The following is a 24,147-nucleotide window of genomic DNA, read 5'->3' on the forward strand; positions in this document are numbered from 1 at the left end:
AAAAGGTGGGGGGGGCGTGGCCCCTCTGCCCTAAAGTACGAGCCACCACTGACCACAACGCTGTTTTTGAGAATATACAGCAGAGTGGACCCCAAAGTAGTCTGTGGCTGCGAAATAGAGTGTGGTTCATTTGACAGGGTCAGGAATAAATATGTGGTTGGTAAAGTCAGCATTCCACTTTGTCTCTTTTGGGATTTTCCATCTACTCTTTGGTCCGTAAGAAGGAGAAGCAACAAAAAATTAGAGCAGCCACTTGTTATTATCACCTGGAATGGGCTTGAGAGAGGACAAATGCCACAAATGCTATCTGTTCAGTTCCTCACTGATGTACAGATATCTAAATTAACCCCAAACGAAATGGTCACATCTGTCATTGTCGCAAATCTAGTCTTGGCTCCAAGTCATTTGAAGGAGCTGATGGCATGTGGGGAGACCATGAAATATGACTTGAATTAGGTGGTAAACAACTCCCAGGAGTAGGAGCCCAGATCATCAAACGCATCATCAGATTTGGAGTGCACTGCTACCTTTGTTGGGGATCATAACAGTTGTAAACCGTGAGAACTGAACAATATATGATATGTTTTCCGCATCGGTCTACACTGGGGTCACAGTTTTGATCCTGATATCAGCTGAAGAAGATGCTACAAAATTAGCTTGATGATATTAGCCCCGCTCCTTGTGGGTGTACTGTGGAAATAAGGTATACAGTACAATCCGGCCCACTGAACAGAGACAAGTTTGCTTTTATATGAAATGCAAGGAGAGGCTACGACATGCTCTGACATTAGTGGTGCACTCTACTCGAGGTTGTTACGGGAACCACCAACACGTAACCTGGTAATGCCTTACAAAAAGAAGTTTTAAATAATGTGCATTCCTTATCCTCTTGGCAATTGGACTGACGGGTGCGGGGCGAATCTGAGGACAAGCTTTCATGTGCAAACGCGAGGGGTGTCGAGGCTCAAAAAAGTAACTTTCCTAGAACTTCCATTAAATTGGTTTCCAATTGCAAGGCCCTTTGACATTGCTGTTCAGGATGGAAACATTATTTTTCATTCAGGACAGCAGTGCTCTGTCACAAAAACGCCACCAAACATCTAGATTAATTTGGAAAACAACTGACTCCTGCCCTTCAGGAGCTTGTGAATCAAAGCTCTGGTGGTATCAGCTGTGCCAACATCCACCTATTTGTAAATACGCACAACTATGGTTATGGTGGGAATCTGTAAGGAAGTCGATGCTGTCACATTGTGGAGAAACCTCCCTTGCTGGTAAAAGTAAGATACATCTGTTTTCTGTTCCTGGGGAGCCATGGACCAAGGGCCAGCTACACTATTCTCTTAGCTTTTCCCAGCGTTTACATCAAGTTAAAGGCTGTAGGCAGAATCAGGTTTCGTGGATGGAACCTCACTACTAATTCCCCGATTTCACATGACCTGTGATTGTAGGGAAAAAGAACCTTAGCTTATCATACTGCCCAAAGGACACATTCATGGACACTAGATCTGGTTAACAGAAGATACAAGCGGCAAACATTGAGCTAACAACATTCTCTTACCCTGTTTGTTGGTGTCCGTGGTAGATGTCGGAGTGTGTGTTGTTGGGCACGGGCATGACCCCTGACACTTTAAAGTCAGCTGCTTGCTGGACAGGCACGCCTGTTGCTCAAGTTTGCACTAAGTGAGGAAAAATAAGGAATCACACATTATACAAAGATACAAATGGGTCAGATCCACGATGCACAATCCACAAGCCAAACATTCACATCAATACAAAAAACACCACTATTTGAGAAAAATCTATGAAGGGCTTAGGAAGCTTACAGAATCGAAGGAATTGTGAAATATTTGTGTTCAACACAGGTACTGAATACAATGGCTCTCAGAAAATGGGTGAAAATTGGTTGCCTGTTGATATACATTGGCAAAGGGTGCACTAACTGATGGGTGCACAATTTGAACCCGCTTACAAAAATGTCACCTACGGATGGAGAACTGTGTGCAAATTCAGCTTTAATTCACCAGTTACCAAATGTGCAAACATATTTTGCGCAGTTCGCATCTGTAATCAGTGGCATGTTTTTTCTGCCACATACTGTGGGAGCAAACGACTATGTCAGGCACACTTCTAAACCCATTTTAGATATAAATCAGAGTTTGCACCAGAAATGGGATTAACAGACCCATCTTATATAAGTACCTTTACCATACAAGTCTCAACAGGCCCACCTTATTTAAGTATATTTAACATACAGGTCTATTGGGTTTGGTTGACAAAGAGGATCTTTTGTTATTTAATGTTGTCCGAAGCTGTTGCTATCTGAGCCTTTCCACAGCCCTGAGATCTGAGTGTTTTGGACGTTTTGGACGAACATATGATTTTGAGAGTAATATTTTCTTTTACATTGTTTTCCCAAAGACAGAAAGCATCCGCGCAATATTGGATACACCTGTTACCAAAATACCAGGGTCTTTTTGGCTTACTCCCCTAACAGACACTCGCATCAGTCTAACACACAGACAGGATTCTTATACCTCTGACCTCAACAGCCAGTTAGTTCTTACTTTTCCTATCAGATATGTCAGTGGCCAAACAAATTTCTAATCTCTCACTGTGTCGCATTGACCATATCTTCTTTTGGTATATTTTCAGGGTAAATGGAAATTATCAGGGCTAGGAACATCGTTCACATGAAGGGAAACCCCCTCCTCTAGGTTCTCATACTCACTACCTGGTATGATGAGATTGTGTTTTAACAGCTTACTAAAGATTTCTAGGTCTAAGAAACCTTTACGTTCCGTGTGGACACTGAAACTATCCAGGACTGATAGGGTCTTTCTAGTGACAGTCTTGCTACCAATGAGCCCCAGCTTCTCCTGTACCGCTAGGACATGACAGGGATCAAATGTTTCCCTGAGATGGAGCGTTCCTCATAGTCTTCTCACAACCCTTTATCAGGGAAGATCGCACAGAAATCAAAACTGAAACAAACTCAAAGTTATACTAAAGAAAATCCATTATTAATTATAAATCTTTCAAAATTAAGGTCCAGATACCTGTCTTGATTTAGCTACAGTGTTACATTACTGGTCAGCAAATTTGAGATATGACTAGAGAAAGGTCCACTCAATGGAGGAAACACTTCATTTAATGAGGTAGAGAAACAAAAGAAGAATTAGGATTTTAGGGAACCGTTGTAAGAGGTTTTCAACTCCTCTACCCTGGTTGGCTGTACAAGTTCAAGGAAAATCGTTGTAAGCGAGGAAAGATAGGATAGTGCCCCTTTTCCTGGGAAATCCTGGGCTCAAGTAAAGGCTGAACAAATGAATGACTGACTTTTCTCATCAACTGCTGTCTTGGAGGTTTGGTAAAATAATTTTGTTGTTATAATATTCTGTGTTAGAATATCATCTGACATGAATATGGGTTCAATTCACAATGAAATAATAAATCTAAACTCATAGATCTACACCTTATATGCATGTGCAGGTTTACAACTTTCTGGGATTCACAAACATTGCCAGGAATCTTCATTGAAAACTGCAGCAGGTGCAGGTTTCCATGTCGATCCAAACAAAGGTTATGTAACATTCCAATCAGGTTCCTAATCCTGCGGTGTGGCGTTTTGTAGATCAGACAAATCATAGAGTAATAGACTCCCATGTGCAAATTCACGCTTTGTTACTACATATGGAAAATATTTAACCATTGGTAAGCCTTGGAGCACATTTTCCCAGCACTTGAGAGGTATTTACACATTCAGGGAATGCTACTCTCGTGGAGGAGATCTCTTCACATGTAAAGGGCAAGAACATTTCTGAGCTGCTAATATGCCTCAGCCAGGGAATGTTATGCCCTTGATCACATTTGAGGTAATTTTCTATTATTTACCTGCCAGCAAGAGTTTAGGACACTAGCAAGGCGCCATAGGCATGAAGTAAGGCCGGAATGGGGGCTCGAAGACCAAGTTAGCAAAAAGGCCATTGATTTACAAAAGAAACGGAATAAGGGCTAAAACACATACCTGACAAACTCCTTTTTTCCACCTCAAAATATTTAGTACATTCTCCCTCTATCCCATACCTTACTGAAGCCTTGGCTCCAAAGCGCAGAACTCATGGAACTTCCACTATGTCCTGATCCAATACAATCCCAAGCAATATGGCCCATAACTTAGACATGTTAAGCTTATCAAAGGCACTACTAAGGGTCATAAAACTGAGATACAATGAACCCTTTTCAGCAACAGCATATTTGCCCACAATTTGATGAAGATTGAGGCAATTCTCCTACGTTCCAAGCCCCTCCCTAAAGTCATTTTAGACTGGGGTTATCAAATTGTATTTATTGATCCATCCCCAAATCCAATGCAATACAATTTGCCCAATGAATTTAACAACGGAGAATAACTGCAAATGGGACTAAAATTGAGGGTGTCCTTCCTATTCCCCATTTTAAGCACATGTACAATAATTGCCTTTTGATATTATGATGGTAGATGGAAGGCTACAGCAGAGTTCAAGACATTAACTGTCACCTGTGTACTGAAATTACCATTGGCCTTGCAAAGAACCATAGAGACTCCATAGGGCACGGGGATTCATTAGCAGGACTTTCATTAATGGTGGTCACAACCTCTTGAAGCTCAAACCAAATATCCAAAGGATTTTTTTTTTTTGCCTCAGACATGGGTGCTTCCTTGTCCAGACCCAGGTAGTAAATTACTTTGAAATGCTCTTCCCAAACGTCTGATTTAATATTAGTCCCAAAACCATCTATTAAGCAGGTGGTGAAGTTGTTTGAATTCACAACCTTCCAAAAACCCTCTTTTATCTTGCAGCACACAGACACTCAGTAACTTATCCTAGGCTTTGTATCTCAAATCTGTTTTCCTTTTCGTTATTGCTGATATAAAAGATTCAGCACTACAATCAACAATAATCTTCCTTACTCTGAGTTTATAATTTAAAGCTAAAAATCCCTCTTGTTCTTTACAATATATAATATTACTTCATCAATATAAAATACAAGTTCCAATGTAAATATCCAATGAGTTCTTCTTTAATGCTTCTTCACAAACAGCTACAGCCAGTTTCATCTGGGTTATATCTCCCCTATAGACTTCCTCAGGGCTTCTCATGGCTGTCAATAATATAGAATAATAACTATTTTTCACATAAAAAACATGTCTCAATTAACAATAAGTACCCTTTCCCACGAAATCCATAGTGCATTAGCTCTTTTGTGTACTCACATACATATAATAACGACTCAGTGGAAATCCCCTTAAAGTTTTGAACAACCCATACCAATATAAATATATATCACAACCTTTGCAAAACCACAGTGCAAAAAAAGCAGAGGAAAACTAATGAATGTGTCACAGACATGCACACCCAGGTTAGGTCTCCTGTTTAATAAACAAAATATTCCTGAATATATTTCTAAAATGTACCTGCCAAATGGACTATCAAAAATGCTATCTTCTAGTCAGTCCTATGGAATAGTTCAAAATATCAATATAAGTGTAGTGCCTTATTTAGACATTGCCCAAACAGCTTACCTTAATAATAATAGCTTCACTAGTTTCAAGTCTACAACAGCTCAGGTGTTGAGAGCAAATGTATCTGTGAGGAGAATTATTATATAATTTGGTAGTCCATTTGATAGTCAATTTGGCAGGTACATTTTAGAAATATATTCAGGAATTTGTAAAGAAGCATTACAGAAGAACTCATTGGATATTTACGTTGGAACTTGTATTTTATATTGATGAAATATTATTATATATAGTAAAGAACGAGTGCGCTTTTTTGTTGTTTCGTGTTTAGGGACTAATCTGAGGATTGTCCCATCACAAGGTCTTAAGGGGAGGTACCTTGTTTAAACACTGTTCAATACTAAAGGAAAGACCACTCTGATGAGCGCTATTTTCTCCTTTACCACCCCTATCATTAGTTATTATAATTTAAAGCTATCCTTAACTGTCTATTTGCCTCCCCGTGTTTCTTATCAAACCAGCTAGGCTGAGGAAACGCCATACGATTAGCCTGTCTCAAAGGAGTTGTTCTGATGTGTTGTACCTAATAAACAAAGGCATTGAAAGTTAAAACATTTAGTGGATTTTCAACTAAAAAGCACTCATTAATCAAAGTTAAAAAGACTTTAACAATCATACAAAACAAAAAGTAAAAGTAACTCCTCCCATCTAAGTCTAAACCCATTGGCTTTCAGTTGAAAAATGGTCAAACCCTTCTCAGACACTGGGGTGTAATTAGGAGATAATTTTATAAATAGATCTTTCAGATTGTGATCGCTTTATCTGCTAGCCTTCTTTCCCCCAGATTGAACATACATAAGCATAGACAGTGAGACAAATAAATAATCTATGATAATTTCTTGCCCCCAATCAGTAAAACTAACAATTTGTTTGGCCGCTTCCTCTGGAGTTTCAGAACAGTTACAAAAGTCAAACCTCAGTATATGTTTTAGGAAATGCCTCTCTTTCTCCCAGTGATCCATCTTAGATGTATGTGGCACAATTACCCCTGGCTTGTAGGGATCAGAGATAGTAGAATTAACATATCCATCTTTGCATTAAAGACACCTCTTATACTTATGTTTAAGTTTTTCAGAATTGAAAGTGACCTAGCCCTCCATACCTGTATAATAAAAAATAAAATGACAATATTATACGTCTTTTCATGCAGAAGTACAGCATTGTAGAAGTTAATTAAAACAAAATATATCTAAATGGAGTGAAAAACTAAAAAAAAATGGATCCCAGGATACAGAATTGGAATGTGCATTATCTTTATATCTATGTAAGCTTGGAAAAAAAGTTACCAGCCATTCCTCCCCCCACTAATCCCCCTCCCCCTGGCCTTCCTGCTGAAGATGGAATTTCTGGCACACGGACACTGAGATATCCATCCCATTTGATATCCCTGGTGGCCCAAGTCTTCTGAAACATATTAATGTCATATGTGGTTAGACCAGTTAAACCTTCTTTGATAGTCAGTTTGGAACTATTCCTGAAATATCCCAGCAAATCCAATTTAGATGTCTAGCTTGGGTAGTAGACAAAGGTGGCTTTATATTCAATATCATGTTTCCATCAATTAGACAATCATTCCTAATGGATGCAGTACCCTCCACACTCTGTCAGTTCCTCAGGTCAGAGAGTAGAGGAAAAACGTTAAAGGTTGGTACTAGGCCTCTTACACCGAACAGTAGATACATTTTTCATCCTAGATGCTGTTTTGGGGGGCTATGCTGCAAATGCTTGTGAAAGAAGCCCGGGGGTAAAAGAATAATATCCTCCTCATTCCTGTGATCTATTTTTGTTTCTGGGAAAGGCAATATTGTGCTAGAGCAGGAGATTTACAGTTGATGACTATACAGTCTCCTGTAAAGGATTTCAGGGAGGGCCTTGGCCAATCCACCCTTCTGACAAACAAAATATTTCCATAATTAGCAAAATTAAAGTTGGTGTGTTTTTAAAGTCAGTGGCACACCTTATTCTTTAGCTGTATAGTAGATTCTGTTTTCCTTGTTTCAAAATCAGCATGTTAGCCATAACAACATAAGGGTTTGCGTTTGGTGGAAGACTAAATCGATGATAAGGTGACTGCTGAAGAAGTTTAACAAGACCATGGGCATATAAACCTGCGTTCTCTCATATTGTGAAGCTCTAAGATTATCTAGACATTCCAGTATGGCCAGTAAGGGGGTGGTCACGTTGCAGCAGCTTCCAAGGGGTCTCCAACAGATGAGAATGTCATGACCGGGGGTTAAAATGGTGTGGACTGGATGTGTAGTCATCCGAGCTCTCCATTCATGCATCACACTATGGTGGTTCATTTGACAATATAATTTTCCAGTATATGCAGTCACTCCACCAGACGAAAGATACAATACTCAACAATATCCTCGAGTTTATCAAAAAAGATATCCCAGTCGGGGCATGCCCCCTACCACAGGAGCTCACGTCGACCCCAACTAGATGAGGGACTGAACAGGGTCAGCCAGTGGTTCAGGATGTATCACAGGTCTCTTTGCCCTTTTTGTCCTTTTCGTCCTTTTCACAATAGGGCCTGCATTGCCACAAAGAGAACAATCAAGTGCAGTTGTGTCACACTGTGGCGGTGTTATTTTATTGCTTCAAGAACCTCATCTGGAGCCTAGATAAAATCTCTTCAAAGAGGGGGAATTGGAATGTGGGAAACCTCCTTAGAAATAACTCCCATGCTAAAAAGGAATCCAGAGAGATACTTTTTTGCACGCCTTCTGGTTTTTAGCTGAAGTTTTTTGTCTTACCCCTATTTACATATATATTTGCCAAACAAAAATGGCATAAATGGTGATGACTCGTTAATTAGAACTAAGCAGGAAATGCAGCATCATGGGGGAAAACCCTGGAATAATAAACATAAACAACCCTTACCTACTAAGTTTATCAGCTCCAGGTCAGCACAAAAACTCCAGTCAATTAAAGATTCCGGGCCACAGAGTATGCAATCACAGAATCAAATCAAATTAGAAGTAAATCAAAGCGAAAATACCATAGACATCCTCAAGCTAAGAGGAGTGCCCGAGACCAGCCTCTTCTGGGTGATGGCAGGCGCAGTGGGATGTTGCAGAGTTCTTGAGAGTACCCCTGCGTGCCCGTATTCCACCACAAAACAAACGGGTACAAGCAAAGGCGAAGGGTGACCTAGTCCCTGAGGTAGCTGAGTGGAAATAACACCCCTTGCAGTGGGATGCTGGAGCTCTCCTTATAGGGCCTCTGCGTACCCCTCCTCCATCTTCAAACAAACCGGTACAGGCACAGACTTCTGGGCGATGTAGTCCCTGCGTTAGCTGTATGTAAATAACGCCCCCATTGAATATAGACCAGTGGTGAATTCAGAGGGGGGAAAGAACCTTTAGTAATAAAAAATGTGCAATTTTGAGTTTTTTCAAGGAGAAAGGGGCTTGCAGTCTCACGCCCAAGAAAGACCAACTGTTATGCTGTTTGCAGTAATGAAAATGCTTTAAGCAAGTATACGACTTCACCTACAGGAAACAATCCATTCTCTCCACTCCTGATTGACTTGATTATCTGTCCAGTGTGCTGATTGTATCGCCATCTGTCCACCAGCCTTGAGCAGTTCGTCACAGCTTGCCACCATGCAATACATGTTGTACCTCTTGAACTCAGTCCGGGTTTGCAAAGCAGGAACAGCCTTCTACACAGAGTCATCCTGCCAAGCAACAGCAGGTAACTCTTTGCAGAACCACAAGGGGCCAGATGTACGACCTTTTGTTTTGCGACTCACGATTTGCGATTCGTTTGGGAATCACAAATTGCGAGTCGCAAAGCGAAATTAACATTGTTTGCGATTCTCAATGGGTTCGCAAATTACCTACCTCATCAATATTCATTAGGTAGGTCACAATTTATTACCCCATTGGGAATGGTCCCGCTCACAGGGATGGTGGCCTGCTGGAGGAGGCAGACCACTACGTCTGTGACTGCTTTTTAAATAAAGGAGATTTTTTTTCTTCTTTTTTTAAAATGCAGCCCGTTTTCCTTAAAGGAAAACGGGTAGGTAGACCGTTCCTAGTGAATGGCATGGAGGCCAAATTCATAGGCTACCTAGTCTTAAGTCCATCTCAGGCTTCTTTCCTCAGCCACCCCACTATTCACCTCTCCGTGGCATACCTTACAGGCTACTTTTATTACTGCGTTCTCTCATTATCATTTATATCCTATCGTTCTTTTCCTTCTTCCTTCCCACTTTTCTGCTTTTCTCACTCTTCCTCAGGGTCAAAGATTGAAAAACATATCCAGCTCTTGAAAATAGACTCTTGTGTCCATCACCAGAAACAGTCGGCACAAATTAAACACTGCGTTAAATAATCTTGCAAGATGAAGGATTCAGATAAACCCAGAGACAGAGTATATGGACATATCCCCTTTGACATTGAAATAAATGATAAAATGTCCCACTCTATATATGTCAAAACTGGGACATGGGCGGAATGAAATATCTCTTCCACCAGGACCCGGGCATGTGTGATGTCACTGATCACCACACTGACTGTGCTAGACTAGACCTGCCGCTGGACAGGACTGAGAGCCTTTGATCGGGTAGAGTGGGCTCCACCTCTTAGAGCAGAATTGGATCGATCCAGTGTTAGTCTAAGGCTTAATAGATAAGTAGGTCTAGAGGTTTGCACAATATCCTCACCACAGAGCTGTACGTGTGTCCATCGGAGCCGCATACAGGTGCAGGTGTGGTCACGTGGCATGGCTTGCAGAGGTTCTCCTTGTTCCCATGAAGTTTCACGGCAGGCTGCTTGATTCTGGCCAGGTGAGAACCAAACATGAGCAGAGTATAAGAATGGAAAAAGAGACAGCGAGAGAGTGAGCAATGTAGTCACAATCAAGAAGGGAGAAGAAGAAAATAGAAAAGAAGAGGAAGAGATAAACCACAATGACGAGTTCAAAATGGAAGTAGAAGAAGAATGAAAACAGTGAGTCAGATGAAAAAAGAATCATCACAATGAAAGTAAGTTAAAGCCCAAGGTTATGTTCGTGTGCAAAAAGAGAAGTAGTAGAGTAGAAAAAAATAAGGAGGAAAGATTATGTGAGCAAGACGGAGAAACAAAAAGGAACGGAATACAATGTACTCATTAGAGAAATATAATGTATTTGACGTGCACCCAAACTTGCATGTGATACTTTTTGCGCCTGGAAAGGATACTTTTTTTGTCGTTATCAAGCCCCATTTGTACGTAATACATGATATGGTCGTGAAAGCTAACTGAAACACAATTCACCATGATAGACTGCAACAGAAATAAATTATAGATACCAGCAACAGCACAGAAAGCTTACCGACCTGTGATGTGTAGGTCAGTGGCAGGCTGGAGATGAATAGCGTAATAACTGAGTGAAATAAAATGGGGTGATATCTGACTGGACCTACATGTGAAAATGGCCAAATGGAGCTAAAAGGGCTGAAGTCTAAAACAAGAAAACAGTGACGGAGCAGAAATATAGCATGTTTGTTTTGAGAAGGGTTGGTGAGTGTTGACAAGAGTATACTGAGTGTGATAAGTGAGTCGAGTAGTTAGAAATAATGGGTGACTGGAGCATAATGGGCCGACGTCTGATTCCTGCAGAGTAATGGATGGTAGACGGGAGGGGAATGGGGTTGTGGATGACTGGAGCAGAATGGAGTGAGTCTGAATATTGTAGAAACAGTCTGGTGCACATTAGGGTATCTGTTGACTGCTCTACCAAGGGAGATGACTGACTAAAGCACAAAGGCTGATGACTAACTGGAGCAGACTAGTGATGGAATGCAGAGGAACCATCTTAAACTAAACATTTCTAAATTGGAAACTTTAACCTATCATGGCAAAATTTCACCCTTATATACCTAGTCTCTGGTGATGAGAGGGCTGCTAGCCACGTTAATTGAGATGAAAAACCTTGAGCTCTAGCTCGAAGTCTAACTCATCACAGTGACCAGAGTTCATTCTACACACTGAGTATAATTCAGAATATCTTCATTTAATTAGGTCCGTATCCCATGATACAGTGGACTCTAGACACTTAATTGGAAATCGTGTATGCCGCAGCCAGCTAGATCGTGCCGATCAGATGGATTCCACTACCTCGGCACTCAAAGCTCTACACTGATGATCTTTTTGAAGAAAAATCTGCTTCTTGGTCGTCTGAATTGCACACCAGGCAGTCCAGTGGATGGGACCAATCTTCTCACAATATGACCCCAGACTGTATATTCAAGAAGGAGAAATCTTAAATCGTGAATGCTTCCCTCCTGATAATCCTCCCTTTTATTAAATGTCTACAAACGAGCTCTTTCTCTGCACAGACATACAGGTTGTTGAACCATGAGAAATGCTCTGTTTTATGCTGTGAACCCTATATTTCCTAATGGGATCACTGAAGATGTCTGTGTAACCAGGTAGCCACAGAATAGAATCGTGGGTGGTGCATTTAGGAATAGTGATGTGTATTTCTAGTGATATGACGCCTTAACTTGTGACAGAAAGCACTGTAAATATTTAAGCAATTATTTTAAACTTATATTACACACAACATAAGATAAGCTACCAGAAAATGTACACAAAATTAGGTTTAAGATAAAAAAAGTGCTTTTAAAATACAGGTTTTAGATTTTTAGAAATATACAGACTGAACCTAGTGCAAACAATTTGTATAAGTGTGGATTAAATGCATGAACTCCAGAACTCAGCTGGTACCACTCTTATAATACCACTCAAAACAATAAATCTTTGTCATCAAGTAAAGCCAATACCAGCTTCCAAGGACCCTTTATACTTGCTGACTAACCAATTACACACATTAACATATCTTTCAGACAGCAGGCGGCTTGGCAAGAAGGCCTGTTTCTTGTGTAGCTGCCTAGTCCTCCCTGGCTTGGCAGCACAGACGATTCCTTCCTCTCTACTTCAGCTGAGGCATCTAAGCTGTCGAAATTACCTATCACAGGAAGGTTGTTTTTTTAACAAAAAGTAGGAAAACTTCCTTAAATTAAAAAGCGGGGCCAAATTGTGCCCTTCAGGTCCTGCCCACTTTAACCTCTGCTGCAATACAATAGAGCGGCTGACTATAGCGGAATATGATGATGATTAAAATATTTTTTTCAATACGCCTTTTCCAAAGCAGCACATAAGATCTGGGGCATCTGTACTACATGTGTAAAAATATATTTTGCGTCAAACATTTGAAAGCAACAAAAATTACTTATGTAAACTATTACGAAATAAAAAGATACTATTCTTTCCTGAAAGAAAATAAGAAACACTGAAATTAGAAATCACAACAGCCAGGTAATATAGAAAAGAAGGAAGGCACTAACTTAATGAAACACCACAACATCATGTCTAAACTGCAACAGAAAGGGATGACAAGTGACTCATACACTACACGGTGCTGGATATAAGGGACACAATGGCGCAAGGAGCGTGCACAACCCATGTATGGGGGCGCTCCCGAGCATGATCACCTTTGTAGTGCACTGTGTCACCTTCCACTCTGTGTCTCATGGGTGCAACAAGGTGCCCTTGACCTGTGGGAGACCATGCCCTGTTTTTGACCATGCCCATCCCTCTAAAGAATCTTCAAGAAAAAAGCAAATGTAGATAGGAGGGAGGGTGGATGGTGAAGGATGGGCTTGTAATGTTGATAGGACCCAAAGGGGCTGAAAAGTAGTGCAATACATGGATCTTTTTTTATATAATGACATATTCACTGTAGATACAAAGTAAAAACAGACTTAACAGATTCATGTTATACTGACGCTTTGTATCCTCGAACATGTGCTCGCAATAGGTTTCCTTCAATGGTTCTTACCTGTGCTCAAGCTTCTTGCGGCTGATGCACATGGCTCTTTGGTAGCCATGTGCTATGCAAATTTTATGCCGGCTACATTTCACCTTCTGGCAGGGATCCTTCGTCGTGTCCAATGCTAAACAGAGCACATTGGTAAATAAATATTACTACGATTAATATCACTGGAATAATACAATGGAGTGGTTACAAGCCCAGAAATATCACTCAGAACCATTTATTTATTTATTTAGTTGCTTTTGTTAACAAGTGTTGTTCATTGCCTTTCGGTTATTTCAGCATGCTGAGGTTATGGCAGGGATTACTGCGTGTCCAGTGTCCAAGTGGGGATCTTCTGATCCCATTCCAACAATCCCCATTCACGGTATGTGTGGCGAGTAAGGGAATAGCCTCATCCCATTTTCAGTTAGTTCCACTGATTGTCCTGCTTTCATTGCATGTCAGAATATCTATATCCATATTGTCTAACATAAGTATCTTGGCCTAAATATCTTTGACAGACATCACTCCATTGGGTGTACATTTTCTATTATTAACTCCAATAGCGGCGCTAGTTTAGTAACTGTTAATTAGGCCATAGTATATTTGTCCGAGGACATTTAGACTATGATATTCTGGTACCATAACACTGCTTCATGGTATATGCTAAATTTTTTTATCAAATGTGTGTCTGTCAAAAATGCTTGAATATGAAATGCTTGGTACACCAGGTTAATATTTTGATGGACGCTCCATTTCTTCAGTTAGTCCACTTTGTACATGAATGTCCTTGGAGTATGTTTAGAAGCTAGGACGAGGTGAAAACCTTTTCTGGCCTAGGCAAAGTGGGATGGATACTGGCACCCCTGTCTGTTGCTGCACATGCGGCCAACCAGACATGCCTTTTAGTTAAAGCACTTAGCAACTACTGGATTTCTTTTGCCCTAATCTATCCTATTTATGACACTACTTGGAATAGACAGACCAGAACATAGAAGATGCTCGAGGGGAATTATACTTTATAAGATCAAAAAGCCGAGAGATGGAAGTAACAGCAGATCATAGGTTAGGGATAGTATGATAGGCAAAGACTCAGAACTTATGCAGACATTGCTTCTCTGAGCTTGAGACCAAGATTCCTGACAAACTCCCAGGGGAAAGAGAAAAAAGGCCAGATTATGAGTGTGAGAGATCCCACTTGCTTCACGTAATCCTCACCGGCACTGAAACTTTGGTTTGATTCTCCTGCTCTTAGGACCTTTACTAAGAGCTAAGGTCAGTATGTTATCCTAAGTCCAAGGTGACTCGAATGAGCTAGACCAAACGTTCATAAGGTTACAGAAACAATTCCCTGTATTTGACTCATCCGCCATTTGTGCTGCTACACCAGTGTGTGTAGCACAATAGGTTCACGTAACACAATGGGTTCACGGGCTATTCTGTGATTTAACCATATTAAAATAATTAGGAGTTTTTATTAAGATCCCTTTAGTGGCACCTCCAAACAATTTTGCGAGCAGAGAGATATAAATCTGAAACCTCTATGACTGAATTAGCCATTTGGGTACCCTTTGAGAGGGCAAGAGCACTTTTGGCAAAAATGTACTGCCAGCTGGGCTACCATGTCATGTTTATGGGCAATGCCACTGCCAATCTAAGAGAGGATTTATTTCTCTACTTCAAAAAGTCAGGGGTATATTTACAAGGCCCCTGCGGCACAATAACGCAGCCGGGGCATCACTTTCGTGATGCTTTGGCAGTGCAGTGTGCCTGCACATATTTACAATGCCATGTAAAACCACCTTGCGTGGCTTTTCATGGCCTTGTAAATATGGCCCCCTTTCATGCATAACTGCGTGAAAGGGGCATTGAGTGGATGTTGCTGTGGGTTTTCCCACGCAAAACACATGGAATCTGATGCATTCCCATTTTTACGAGGTTTCCTAAACCTGGGAATGTGTCAGATTCAAAGGGGTAGCTTAAAAGTGGTGCAACAAGGAGAAATACCTTGATTTCCCCTTATTTTTAGCTTATTTGATGTGTGATGCATTCTGCAGCACACATAGGAGGAAAAGGGCATTAATGATCGTTTATGTGCAGAAAGGTGTCCCTTCCTGCACTTAAACAATGATCCCTGCAATACAGGCTACCTTGCACCATGGTGCAAGGGCTCCTGCATTGGCTCTAGGCAGCCAATTGTGCGCCAGTGCAGGGAAAGTACAGGGAAGCGTCGTATTGCTGTAAATACAACACATCCCTGCAGTTTCCTAATGGTGCAGCATGGTGCCGCAAGCTGGCTTTCGGCACCACGCTGTATTATTTTCTTGTACATATGGGCCCGAATGTTCCTGATGGTTTGGATATTTTCTATCAGCACATGGGAGTCATTGTTTTCATCATGGCCTTGAACAGGAAACATTACTGAACATGGACTAATGGCAACGGGTCTCCGAAGGCCAAGAACAGCTGTGGCTATGATGTCAGAAACCAAGGTATTCTTCCACCTCTGAATGAGAAGAGAGAACTGCAAGGTGGACAGACGGCCATCTGCTGACTTTTGATGATGCGTGCTTCCACGACCTGTGAATTACCTATAAGGGGCATATTTAAGATTCCTTTGTGCCATCTTAGCACCACCTTTGCATCATTTTTTTTATGCTAAGGTGGCCTTTTCCCAGGGTCATATTTGCCAAGTGGCGCAATGCATGCATTGCGCCGCTTTGTAACTCCTTGCGCCACATTATGCCTGCCACTAGGAAGCCCACAAAAATGGCGCAGTGAAATTTAACAGATTTAACTGCACCATTTTTGGCGTCATTTTTAACGCCTACTCTGAGACGCACCCATAGAAACCAGCAACCATAGAAACTAGCGTCAAAGCACCACAAAAGCATCAAAATTCGGTGCAAACATGGTGTCGTGTGCCGCTAGGGTGGCACAGATAAAGTGACGCATCAGCTCTGATGAATCATGCTTAGCAACATTCTCTCAGCCAGTCAGACCATGGTTTCATGACATACAACGACTTCTCTTTCACTAAACAAAACATCACTTTTAACAAGAGAGCCTGATTAACTTAAAAGGAATGATTACCAAGAGATCTTATTTGGCCTGTAGTGGCAAACTGTTCCTTATTAACCTAATGGAAAGGTCTAATAATAATTTAGAAGGACATGGTTTGAGTTGTAAGGAAAACTCAGGTATTACATTCTACCTAGGACAACAAATAGCAGACTAGCGCAGAATACTTTAAAGCAAAAGTGATAATATGTGCACGCACACCTCCCACTCACAGACTGTTTATTACTGAAAGGAAAATTTGAAGCCAACCATCAGGGAAGTTCACTTTGATTAAAATCAATGACTAATCATCAAGTTTTACCTTCATCTCCAGGTTGGCTATCCTCCCAGTTCTTGATATAGTCATCCTGTGCGAAAAATAGGGATAGGAAAGAAGGTCAATAAAAGGACACGCATGAGTGTAATTGCTGCTCCAAAGCAACACCTACACAATAGTCATATAGATGAACATTATTAACTTGTAAAGTGCAACATATTCCAGTAGGTCAGGCTTCAATTAACATTTGGCACAACATATAAACAAAACGTACCCAACTAAATCTGATAAAAAAATTAAATATGCAGTTCATTTTATACAACCATAAAATCGAGGATAGTCAGGTCCATCAGCCATTGTAACAAGACATTTCATCCCATAAATGTTTTATCAATCTAGATATAAAGGAGAAGAGGGTGGGGCTGTGCCGAACCGAAATAATTGCATGAGAGACCATCTGAATTTGACAATGGATGAGGTACCGTTTAACTTTGGCACCTGAGCAACGCTTACAAAATGGACACGTAAACACATTGTGCCGCAAGGTCACTTCAGTTCTAATTCTACAAGTACCTAGATATGCAAGGACAGCAACGAATAACATAAACCCTGTATAAATTGGTACACATCCTGTGTTTTTTCTTTAAAAAGCAAAAGTAGTTAAGTGCGAAACTAAATACTACAAGCAAAATTAGAAATAATGCAAGGTTTCAGGTGGAATTACATATTAGAACCCACTCCTAAGGGCGCCTTGCAGATTAATCAGAGTGCAAATCATGTACCCTACATAATAGCATGGGATTGCACGTAAACCTGTAATTGTGGTCTGCTCTCGTTATCTGTGAGGTACCATATGACAATCTGCACACCAGCAGGCCCTAATTGTAGAAACATGAAATGGTCATGTGTGAGTCTATTGGTCAACCCAAGGCTTTATAGAATCACTAAAGTTTTAATTCAGCAGGCTTTGTCAAGTCATTCACCATATAAAGTGAGAGACCTGCTCCTTTTCTCACCTGATTCTATGATAAAAGAATCCCAGTTGGCTTTTATTTTAGCATAATCACAACCCTGTGGTCTCTGCCTACATCAGTGCTTAATTTGTGCTTGTTGTTTCCGGTGCTGAGCACCGGCACTTATTGTTGAGGGCCAGCTCTTATTCTTCACCCCCAAGCATTTGCTGCGAGCAAAAGACACATATGGGAAAGATGGGGGAAGAGAAAAATGAAAAAGCGTCACAATCGGAGAAAGCAGAAAGCTGCAAAAGTGAGCTGAAGGGGCAGGGAGCGGCTTTCAATGGAATGAAGTGGCCCAAGATGGCTTCAGGATTCCGCGACCTCAATATTCTATGTTTCCACATTTAATTGCAGCAGCCCTGTGTTTAAGAGGAGAGCTTTGAGCTCCGGCACCTTGTTATTTACAAATTAAGCACTGGCCTACATAAACCTATCAAATATTCATAGCAAAATCAAAGTATACACTACATCAACATTAAGGGCCTTATTATAGTTTGGTGGATGGAGGTACTCCATCACAAACGTGATGGGTATCCCATCTGTTTTATTACGATTCCGTTATGTCAGATGGAAATGGTAACATGGCAGATGAGATATCCGTCTTGTTTGTGATGGAGTAATCCATCCGCCAAATTAAATCAGGCTCTAAGTCTTTCTCAACACACAAGCGCTTGCAGTGGCTCGACCTGAAAAAGAGACCTCTGTACTAAATCGCTATTCATTGGATTTGTTAGAGAATTCACAATGAAAAATCCCTTCTTTCATTTGTCAAGATCAAAATGCAGAATAGCCAAATTACATAGCTCCTCTGTGTGTCATATGATGTCTGCTTTCTTCACACTGACACATGGTGAAGAACCAATATTACACGGTGGCATGGAAGTGGGCTGGAAACACCTACACTGAGTTTTTTTCCAGATCATCTTTCATAACTCTAAGCAGTGGATGTCCACTAATGGGTGTGAAATGACTCCACAGCATTGGTGGCAACCTCAGCAAGGTTTTTGTTTGGGTGTGGGGGTTTTTGATAGAGCGAGAAGTAGCTATAAGGCAGTCCTCTGCATAGAGCCACGCCACCGCCTCACACAGTGATATTTTTAATGAAGTAGCAGTTCGGAAAATGTAAAGTCCCTTTCTTTAATGTTTATCATGGCACTGGCAATGTAAAACTCCATCCTGTATGCAATAGAGGATTCACAATGCAAAACCTCTTGCTATTCCGTCTGCCTGAGAGTTTAAAAGGTAAAGCTACTTTCTGTGTTTTTGCAAGCAGTTCAATATAAGAAATTTGCCTTTTCTGAGTGGACACCCCAGATTTTTCACTTTTTTCCAGACTTCATGCTTTTGCTGGCTTGGAACTCTGTGCACTCTACTCCTGCTACTCCTCCTAAAGTGCTTATGTTCCCACTTTAAACACAGTTGAATCACCAAACTTCTAACTGGAATATATTTAAGTTGCCTGTAAGGAGATACTGCCTTTACAATGTGGCCATCACCACGCAATCGCTTTACCACGCATCCACTGCAATGCATATGTCTTTACCATGCATGCTTTAACCGCGCAAATTTAGGTAACTATTACTCGCGCTCCCGCCATGCACAGTTTTGTCATCACTAATTTTATTTCATATGTTGTAGTATATTATGAACAGTCGCATACAAGATGTCATTACTAATGTAATATGTGGGGTACGTAGCAGTACATGGTAAGGATGAGAGGTATAGTTACCTTTGCAGCACGACCCACCTCCTCATTCTAAATATGGCCAAGCCCCATGGAGGTGGTGGTTCCCAGGGCTGTAAATGTGGACCCCCAAACCCTTTGAGTACATCCCTTTGGCCCCGGTGAGCTGTTGCTCCCTAGGACCCTAATGGGCTAAGAAGGTGGTCCACGCAGCCCCTTTCGTATACTGGCCTAGCCTCAGCGAAGTGGTGGCCCCCAGGGCCATAAACAGCCTTGGGAGGGGGCTACGTGCCCCCTACCTTACTTACATTTGGCCTGCCCCAGGGAGGTGGCAGTCCCCGGGGCCTAGATCGGCCATGCGTGCGCCCCCTTCAACATAAATAGTACGTTTTGGCCCTGGGACATGGTATCCTGAGGCTGTTGTTTAAACAGGCGTGGGAGACCCCTTCTCTTTTTTTCACTTTTGTTTTGGGACTCGGCTGAGTCCAGGTTTCAAAATAGCTGCCAACACTTTCTCGTAGAAGTGTTGGTAGCCAATCAGATATCAGCATGGGACTGTTGGATCCGCGGAGGATCAGCATCCTTAGATATCTATATTTTTTTCCTATAAATATCTCAAAAACTACTGAAGGGGTATTTGGTTTGTAAGGGTGTTTTTAGGCTTTAGGGTTGGTAGGGGTATGTGAATGACTAGGGTAGATTTAGAATTTACGGTGCATAGGGCTATTTGGGTGGCAAGGATATTTTTTAGGTTTTAGGGTGGGGATGGGTATTTTTATTTTTTAGGGTGGGAAAGGGTATTTGGGTGGCAAGTGTATTTTTAGGTTTTAGGCTGAGTATATATATAGATGTTCATATATATATATATATATATATATATACATATATATAAATATATATATATATATATATATATATAAATATATATATATATATATACACACACACACACACATCTATGCATACACACAAATATATGAATATATACAGATATTTATATAAGATAAAGGGTTTATACTTATCCAACTAAATACTTACATTTTCTTTGTAAAGGCATGCATGGTAAATGCATGTGCGTGTTGAAATTTTGTGTGGTAAAGGCATGCTTAGTAAGACATATGCATTGTAATTGACACGTTGTAAAAGCATGTGTGGTAATGGCATGCGCAGTTCCATTATACAATCACCTAAAAGTCAGTAATGTAGGGTAAACATTTTATCCAAAGGCCTGAAAATTAAATGTGGACTGTAACCCCTATTGTGCAATCCTCTATAGTGGCAGTGCAAACATGGGTTCAGAACTACCACTGTAGCTTGACTGCAACAGTAACAAAATATGCAAGGTGTGTGAGAAAGTGCCTCTTTTGACATGGTTAGCCCCCCACTTTTTGCCTGGTATATGATGTGGTTTCAAAGTTGTTAGTGTCCAAGTGTCCAAGTGCCCAAGTCCCCAGGGCCAGCTCTCTTTCCCAAATCTGTTGTGATGCATTGGCACAATTGGCAATACCTTTAGCTGCCACCATAAGTCCCTAGTAAATGATACTTAGGTACCCAGGGCTTGGGGTACTAAGGGTAGACCCCTGAGGCATCAGCACAGACTGTGCCACCCTCAGGTACCCTGCATCCAAGTGCAATCAGCACTGCCATTGCAGGCTAAGTGTCCTGGTGCAATCCTAAAATGCAGATATGACATGGCACACAGCCTGTGCGACCTGTCCACTACACACTGCGTGCAAGATAGGTAAGCCACCCCTCTGGCAGGCCTTCTAGCCCTAAGACAGGGTGCTCTATAATGCATGTGTGGGCATAGGTGCATGAGCAATATGCCCTTACTGTGTCCTTGCCAAACCTGGGATATAGTAAGTGTACAGAGCAGCCGTTTTAATAGATGTGCTGGACACTGGTCAGTATGAGTGTCACAGCTACATGATGGCCACTCTGATCCCTGGGTTATTTGGTACCAAACAACTCAGAACAAAAATCCGAACTGGTACCAATATTGGATTTATTGCAAAAGATACCCAGGGGCCACCTTAGAGGTGACCCCCGCAAAGCTAACTAGCTCTGGCATGGTTGCTGAATGGTCGCAACCCGCCTGCCACCACTAGACAAAATTCTGGATCCCTGGGGTGAAGACCTTTTCTCTCTGGGACCAGAATACAAAGCCCTTCCTGGGCAGAGGTGTTACACCTCCCACCTCAGGAATGTGCACTGCCCTGCCTGCGAGCTTCAAAGAGATTGCTGCCCTTGAAACTTGACCTCCAGCCCTGTTGCTAGCAGCAGATGGCTGCCCCTATTGTAAACCGCCACTTTTGACAGAAGCAACGCTGGGGAAATGCACAAAGACTAGGACGAGTTGCCAGCCCCAGCCTGCACCACCCCTAAAGTGTTGCAGGTGAGGTGCCCACTCCATTTCATTTTCCTTCACCTTGCAAGGTAGGAAAATAGCCAATCAGGGATAGGGATGTGACCTCTGCCCACTATCAGGTACTCCCCTAAACACCCATTAAATTCAGTATTTATGGCCATCCCTAGACCAGCAGATCAGATTTGATGGACACAAGAAGGCCTGTGACAAAGAAGACCCAAGGCTCGAGAACTGAAGTCCTGCTGCAAGAAGAAAAAGGTGCCAATCTACAATCACCACTGAGGGGTTGACTGGATATTTGACAGACTCTAAAGAACTCCAGAGGACCTCCAACCTTCGAAGAATTGCCAAGGACCTCCCTCCAGAGTACAGACAACACTCCCTGCAAGCAAGAAGCAGAAACCAGTGAAGTCCAGTTCACTGACATGCCACTGACCAATGAACTATATGCTGCAGTTGGACCAAATTCTACCCAATGGATGCCAAGGACAAACCCTATAAGTGTGCCAAGTTTGGTGGCACTGTGACCTCAAGTGGCTGAACCGTGCAATAGTCAGGGGTACTGGACCCCCAACATTCTACACACAGAAGAAAAATCCACTCTGGACACTTCAAGGATCACAAGCAAGCACCAGTTGAGGGACTTCAGGGCACATAAGAACCATTCCCCAGAGTGGCCCTGTTGACCTGCAATCCACCCTCCAAGTGATCTGCCCCCTGGTTCCAAAGGCTCCTTTGCTCCCAGCTCTTGGCTGACCTATCTGTTCTGCACCCTACCTCCCTGGCCCGCGCATCAGAGAACCAGCTGTGCTCAATGGGTACCCAACCCCTTGTGACCTCTACAGTCCAAGGGGACACACAGGATTCACCTTGAAGTCCACCTGTGCAGTGCATTTCCAGGAGGTCCCCTTTGCCTGTCCTACACCAGCTCCAAGACTTTCAGCAGTTGCTCCCGTTTGAACCCGAGAACTACCAGAACTTCTCCGGCTGGCCCACAGGACACCTTAATGACCTCAACGTAAAAACAGAAGAAGACATTGATAAACGCATTGCCTGATTTTATATGCATTTTTAAGGTTTTCTCCCATTGATTCCTATGGTGCGTAATTACGCACAAAAGACTATTTTTGCTAAACTTTGAAAAATCATAACTTAAAAAGTACTTACCCGATTTTGATGATCTCGGTCTTAAAAGTTTTATAAAAATCTGATGGATTTTTGTAAATTGGTCTCACATTATTCTTTTGAGTGTGATTCCACATTTATTGATACTGTGTGTACAACAAATGCTTAGCACTTCTCCAAGATTGACCTAACTGCTTGACCGATCTGCCACAAAAATAAGAGCATTAGGTGGTCTAGTGTTTACCTCTGTAAGCCAATGTGGGGGTTGCTGGGATTCTTAGCACAACGCACATAATGTTTGTATACTAAATAGAGTGCCAGCCTTCTATATTTGGTGTATCAGCAGTGGGATACAAGACTTTGCATTTGTTGATACCACTTTGTCAATTTGTGAGCACCAAATTGTCTTTAGCTTAATTGCATTTTTTCAATTGGGCGCATTTTTTTGCAAATTGTTAAACTAACTGTTAGGGCACTGGTTAGGTCCCTACAACAAGAGTAAAAGTTTAAAAGTCCTTACTATAGTTGGCCTTGACAAAAAGGGTTCCAAATTCTTCAAAATGTCCTAACTTTAGTAGCTTAAAACATGTCAGACTCAGAGAACCAGAGCCAGGAGCTTGGCCAGGCCTCTTACATGGCATGTAACTATGCCCAGTTAAGGAAACTCTGCAAGCTGTACAAGATTCGTACTAGGAAGCATGACACCTCAGAAAAGCTTAGGCTTCTAGTGGCACAGTATGAGAAAGCTAACCCCAGGGAAGAAGTAGATCATGATGTCTCTGGGAGTGAAGATAATGCTGTGGACAATGGGAAAGAAGATAGTTCATCTTTCCCTAGCACTAGTGCACCCACAGAGGAGGACCTGGCTTTAGCCACACTGATCAAAAGACTGGCCCTGGAGCCTCAGCTTTTACAGGTAGAAACAAAGAGAAAGGAGTTGAGCCTAGGACCCATCTGTGGTGGCAGCATACAAATCCTTAAGGAAAAGCCTTTCAACCTAAAACTCCCCAAAGGAGTTGCCCCACCTTTTTCAGAAGGTGATAATATAGTCAAATGGTCATCTGCCTTTGAAAGAACCTATAAAGGGTGGGATATTGAAAAGAAACACTGGGGCATATTGTTGTGGGAGTTATTCTCCTCAGGAAAGTGCTGAGATAGGCCCCTGACACTTCATGAGGTAGATTCTAAATCTTATGACCTCATCAAGGGTACCCTGATTGAGGGCTTTGAATTTACAACTGA

The 24,147-nt window shown here is 41.7% G+C and overlaps 1 protein-coding gene across 1 annotated transcript in view; it reads right to left on the reverse strand.

Annotated features, from left to right (window-relative positions):
* Window positions 1-16,806, reverse strand: part of LOC138300704 (testican-2-like) — a 101,804-nt gene extending 84,998 nt beyond the window's left edge. The window contains exons 1-4 of the mRNA XM_069240382.1: window positions 16,758-16,806; window positions 13,400-13,514; window positions 10,239-10,353; window positions 1,562-1,679 (exon numbers count right to left, since the gene is read on the reverse strand). Coding sequence (XP_069096483.1) covers window positions 1,562-1,679; window positions 10,239-10,353; window positions 13,400-13,431 — 265 coding nt within the window. The 5' untranslated portion in view covers window positions 13,432-13,514; window positions 16,758-16,806. The remainder of the gene's footprint in view (window positions 1-1,561; window positions 1,680-10,238; window positions 10,354-13,399; window positions 13,515-16,757) is intronic.
* Between the last annotated feature and the right edge of the window lie 7,341 nt (window positions 16,807-24,147).

The sequence above is a fragment of the Pleurodeles waltl genome, chromosome 6 (genome assembly GCF_031143425.1).
Source record: "Pleurodeles waltl isolate 20211129_DDA chromosome 6, aPleWal1.hap1.20221129, whole genome shotgun sequence".
Lineage (NCBI taxonomy): Eukaryota > Metazoa > Chordata > Amphibia > Caudata > Salamandridae > Pleurodeles > Pleurodeles waltl.